At 34.7% G+C, this 5596-nt stretch overlaps 1 protein-coding gene across 1 annotated transcript; it reads right to left on the minus strand.

Moving 5' to 3' along the window:
- Positions 1-1061: 1061 nt before the first annotated feature.
- LOC103430989 (ABC transporter G family member 9-like) lies at positions 1062-5387 on the minus strand. The gene is made up of 4 exons (XM_070819710.1): positions 5283-5387; positions 3425-4196; positions 2532-2860; positions 1062-1724 (listed from the first exon to the last, which is right to left on the minus strand). The coding sequence occupies exons 1-4, from the start codon at positions 5385-5387 to the stop codon at positions 1062-1064; spliced, it is 1869 nt and encodes a 622-aa protein (XP_070675811.1).
- Between the last annotated feature and the right edge of the window lie 209 nt (positions 5388-5596).

The following is a 5596-nucleotide window of genomic DNA, read 5'->3' on the forward strand; positions in this document are numbered from 1 at the left end:
CTTTAGAAGTATTACTTCAATATATTCCTAGGAAAAGATAGTGAATCTCATTTCATAATTTCATTTTGGGAATAAATTTATCTTTGTAGACTATTTAATGACTAAAGTTGTTCATTGTAGCTTGAATTTGTTACAATTAAAATCAAGTTCATTCGCAAAGATAAATTCAGTATATACTTATACAAGCTTTGCATTACAAAGAAATATTCAATGAGATAACTCCAAACAAATATGGGGATAAATTCCATAACTTTTATTATCATTCACCTTCTTTCATTTAGGAAGACATGTTATCACAAACCATTTGTACATATGTGATAGAAGTGAGTTGTACTGTGTGGTTGTGTAACAAAGAGATGATACATATATATTCTTACTCTTCAATTCAATGTGGCATATTAATTGTTTAATATGTTCTCTTACACTATTATTTGATTCATTATTGTATTTCTTCGTTTATTATTTACTAACATCTTTGAACATGCTTTCTAGGCATACGTGCAATGATTATTTCTTTTATCACACATTTATACATGACTTAATTATATTTTATTTGCAACTGTATGTTGCATTTTGTTTTTATGACGCGGTAAATAAAACATCTAACACAACATATTTTAAGGGGTGCGAGCGCCCATGATAAAAAAAATTTGCCTCTCTTTCAATATGCTTCTGTGCTTACAAGGAACCTTTCTTTTATCATGCATTTTACACCTGACTTAATATATTCTATTTCCTTTTATTTGCAATTGTATGTTGTATTTTATTTTTAGAACGCGGTATGATAAAAAAAACAACTAACACAACACATCTTAAGCGGCACGTAGCGGCCGCGTGAGCACGTGAGGAGAGGCTAGTAGATGTAAGTTCATAGTTGCCCACCAAATTTTACATGTTCTCTACCCCGGCTAATTAAATACTCTTATAGAAACTTTATATCTCACATGTCTCCCTATTTAGGATACAATCAAACCAAACAGGACATTAACTTCGGAAGCAAATATTATCCACAAACCAAATTAACTAGCTTGTAGTATTTAATCCTCTTATTAACTAAGAGTCTAAGGGTACTTCTTCTTTGTAACACCAATCCTCATGAGGGCTAAATAACCGATGAACCTGTAACCCACAAGCATAATGACCAAAGCAACCACAGCACTCGATTGTCCATTGAGACCAGCAGATTTTATTGTTGGGAAATCTCCAACTGAGCAAACCCTACAATCACATGGGTAGGTATCACTATTCTTGTACTGAGAACTCAGCAAGAGCCTGTAGGAGTAGTTGCTTAGTGATATATATTTGATCCAAGAAATAAAAACAGGAACATGTTGAACATAGTAGCCACCAGCTAGATTGAATGACAACATGATGATTGATGCGAGAACCGTTGCCTTTTTCTGGTCCATAACCAAAGCCCCAATAGCAAGCCCCATACCTTGAGCTACTAACACACTGAGGAGCAGAGCGAACAAGGTGTGGAAAAAGTTTCCGGCCGACGGTTTGAGGCCTGCCATCCAGTATGCTACGGTGACAAATAGGGTTGGAAGAGCAAGTTCCATTGGGAGGTCAGCAACAATCCTTGACACGAAATAGGAGGAGAGTCTGTATGTTCCTGAAGCTCTTTCTTTTTCTAGCATCTTGCGCTCCGGTGGAAAGGTGAAGAGCGCTTGGAACAGTGGGAAGAAACCCCAAAATCCAGTCATAAAGAAGAGAAGCCCAATCTGCACGCATACACAGCAACAAAAGATTATCAAGTTGCTAAAAATGGTTATAATGCTTAAGCATTGGATTAAGTGATAATTTATGTCATGCTATATGCATAAACCCAAATTTCAAAGTTATTGACATGGATATATAAAACAAGTTAGTTGTAGAGATTTAGTATTATTTGTATGGGTTTAATATGCAACCTATATTTTCCACAATTGTCCCAAACCCAGGAAAGGAACCACGTTGTTTTTAACATTCTGAAGGATATCGATCAAAATAAAGGAAAAAAAAACAATGTTAGTAAATCACAGTAACGGAATCACATTACATATGTGACATGTAAGGTTCTAAAAGACACTAGGCGCTAGTTGAGCGGCGGGATGGGGCCTAGTGCCTAAGCGGTTAGGCAGGCACCTAAACAGACTAGGCAAATTTAAATAAATCTACTATATTTTATATAAATAAGTGTCTGTTTATACTTAAAATATGTAATTTCATCAAAAATTACAAAATAGAATGACATATATATTATGGAGTATTGGAACATAATGAAAACATGGAGAACAAGCATATAATGTGTGTTTATTTAAGTATTCAACAAGTCTCTTACAATTTATTAAAAAAAATGTAAATGAAAGTTATCTAATTATTGCATTATGTGGAAGTTACGTTGAGGCACAAACAGTTCATAATTATTGCATTATGTGGTCTCCCTACTTTTACTGGAACATTATTAACACTAAATCTTGACCTAAAAATCCTATGAAACTAGATACTGCAAATCCTAGAAAAATGAGATGACAAAAGTTTTAGTATACCTGATCCTCCAAGTGTGCAATATTAGATTGCCACCATAGTAGGCCAACAAGAAGAGCCACAGCCAACACCTGACCAATCTTGAGACGAGAAAAGGCCTCATGCCTCCTCTCTTTCATTCCTCTCCTCAGCAACACAGAGCATTGCTGCCACCAAGTTGTGGACCATTTTCCAAACTTCTTGTCTTCTGCAGATCCATCTTGAAATTGACTGGAGTTATTGGTTTCTTGAAGTTCAGTTTTCAATCTATCTAAAAGATTGCTTTTGTAGGCCAGGGTCAGACTCTGCTTCACCTTGCTCTTATTTTCATGTGATCCATCAGGTGCCTGACCTGCAGAAAATGTAATATTTATTACTCTCACAAAATTCCAGAAACATGAGATATCCACTTGTAACACTCTTGTGGGCCAAACTCTAAGAGTAAACTTTCATGGTGAGAGTATACTACTAATTAATGTAACATTCTATGTCACTATATAGACTACGTATGCAGAAAAAAACTTACAAATGGCATTGTATGATTGACCAAAATGCTACATGGTTTACCTGTGCCACATAAGTCTTTCTCCCCAAACCTACATATATAGTTTGTAAACTTGCACACACGTGCACTTATAAACACACCTGCATGCATGCTCACTTGTAGGGTTGCAAACACCAGATTAACTTGTGGGGATGACAATAATTGCATTTTCTCATGAAATTTAAGAATCAGACTTTGTTCCCCTAGCATATGTGACAATGTTACAGATATTTCCAAGACATTTTATAGGTTTTTATGAGGATCTCTCCGATCAACCCTAATGGACTTCCTAGAAATTTACCTTAATTTGGAAGTTTACATAACAGCTGAAATAAGTAATTAAACAGCTACTCAATCAAATATGAAACATACCATTAGCAAGGTCCAATAGAAAATCCGCAGGATTCATAGCTATCACGGGGACGTACCCAATGCCCGAAAAATAGTCCATAACCTCCCCTGCCTTCCCAAAATACAAACAGTTCCCTTCCGATAACAGCATCACCTTATGAAACATGTAGAACACCCTACTTGAAGGTTGATGTATAGTCATCACGATCGTCCTCCCACCACTTGCCAAATCCCATAGTGCCGATACAATTCGCTGCGCTGTTGTCGAATCGAGCCCCGACGTCGGTTCATCCAAGAAGAGCAAGCTAGGATTTACGAGTAATTCTTGTCCTATACTAACCCTTCTTCTCTCCCCGCCCGAAATACCCCTCATGAACTGATCACCAACGGCGCTGTTCTTGCATTTGGTTAATTCGAGCTGTGTAATCACCGCATAGGCTTGCATGACCTTGTCTCGCTTGGATAGCGTGTTGGGCAAGCGAAGAAGTGCCGTGAAGACTAGGGTTTCGGTCACGGTTAAATGCGGGTAGAGAAAATCGTCTTGGGTTACAAAGCCAGTGTTTCTTTTCATTGTGTTTGTGAAGGGTTTGTTGTTGTAGGTTATGGAACCACCAAGTTGGCCGCCAAGTCTACCTCCGAGTGCGGTTAGGAGGGTTGTTTTGCCACTTCCAGAGGGGCCGAGCATGGCTAGGATTTCGCTGGGTTTAACTAGGCCGTTGATGCTGTTTAAGATCACTTTCTCTTCGGACTTAGTGCTCTTTTTGGCTTTGATCTTGTAAACCACGTCTTCAAACTGTGATTTTGATCGAAATTCGAATACCCATTAGCTTAATTATGAAAAGGATAACGCTACGGCGACCAAATATTTTAACCCAAATTTGTAAACCAAATGATGTAGTTTTTATGATTAGATTGTTACTTAAACGTTGATTAATGTGCTTATTTTTTATTGATGACACATTATTTGGTTTGCAAGTTTAGTTTAAATTTTTATTTAACCTTATGAAAATGCTATTAGGGGTTTTCAAGAAGAAAAAAAAAATGAAAATGGGATCTTGATCATCAATCTTGAGCTATTCAAATAAAAAAAAGAAAGGGAGACTTTGGATGCGGTCCCTAGTTATGAATAATCTTTGACTGAAACTTTGTTGGTTTTCAATTTTTGATCCAAGTCCCTAAAATTAATTGATAATTTATTTCTATGTACGTTACTATATTTTTTAAATTAAAAATTAAAATTTATAGTTGTTTATAGTAATGAGATTTTAAATAAAAAACATAATTTGTGGGATTACAAATATTAAAATATAAATATACTATTGTGTGTGTGTGTGTAAACATGGGTACATTCATAAAAAATAACCAAAAAATTATTGTATCAAAACATGGGTACATTCTTCAAAATGGGTACATTCTTCAAAATGGGTACATTTAGCAAAAATAAAAATGGGTACAAATAAATAAAAAAATATGGGTACAATACAAATAAAACTTTCAAAAATATGGGCACAAAAAGAAATTAATATATGGGTACAAATTAAAATTGAAAGGAAAATTGGTACAAATTAAAAAAGGGTTGCAAATTAAAAATGGGTACAAACTAAAAATAAAAATATATGATAAAAAATTTAGCCATAAATATAAATATACTAATTGTAACATTTTTAATATTAAATGAATATATTTAGAAATAAAAAATATTTTATTATTGAAATAATTAATGATATTATTAATACAAAGGACCTTGATCAAAAATTGAAAAGTAATAAGGTTTTAATCAATAGAGTAGTAAAAATAAGGATGAAAACCTAATTACTCCAAAAAGAAAATACTTGATTTATTTTTTTTGTCCCAAACCATATCTCCTATATTTATTTACCTTAACTGTGACTGGTCGAATGGCTTTCTTGAAGATACCTGGGGTTTCACTGTCGGGCCTTCTATTAGTTTGAGACTCTGTATCCATCACCATCTCTTGCTCCATGGTTGTGTATCTCAAGATCAACGAGCTCTCCCTCCCTAAAACGCTAATCAAACCACTAACTTTATTTTTTTTGAGTTACAAAATTAAAGAGAAGATCAAATCAATAGCAGCTGATCCATCTCTCTCTTTCTCTCACACTATTAGAGACTATAAATTTTTTGCAAGCTATAGATAGAGTGCATATATAATTAACTATTGGGAAAGAAATG

Source organism: Malus domestica, chromosome 03 (genome assembly GCF_042453785.1).
Source record: "Malus domestica chromosome 03, GDT2T_hap1".
NCBI lineage: Eukaryota > Viridiplantae > Streptophyta > Magnoliopsida > Rosales > Rosaceae > Malus > Malus domestica.

Bases quoted from the DNA above. Each gene is read 5' to 3' on its own strand.
- LOC103430989 (XM_070819710.1), bottom strand. From the start codon at position 5,387: ATGGAGCAAGAGATGGTGATGGATACAGAGTCTCAAACTAATAGAAGG. The intron at 2,861-3,424 runs GTATGTTTCATA...CATTTTCTGCAG, and splicing joins TCTATTGGACCTTGCTAATG to GTCAGGCACCTGATGGATCA. The intron at 1,725-2,531 runs GTATACTAAAAC...GTATGCGTGCAG, and splicing joins TTGCACACTTGGAGGATCAG to ATTGGGCTTCTCTTCTTTAT.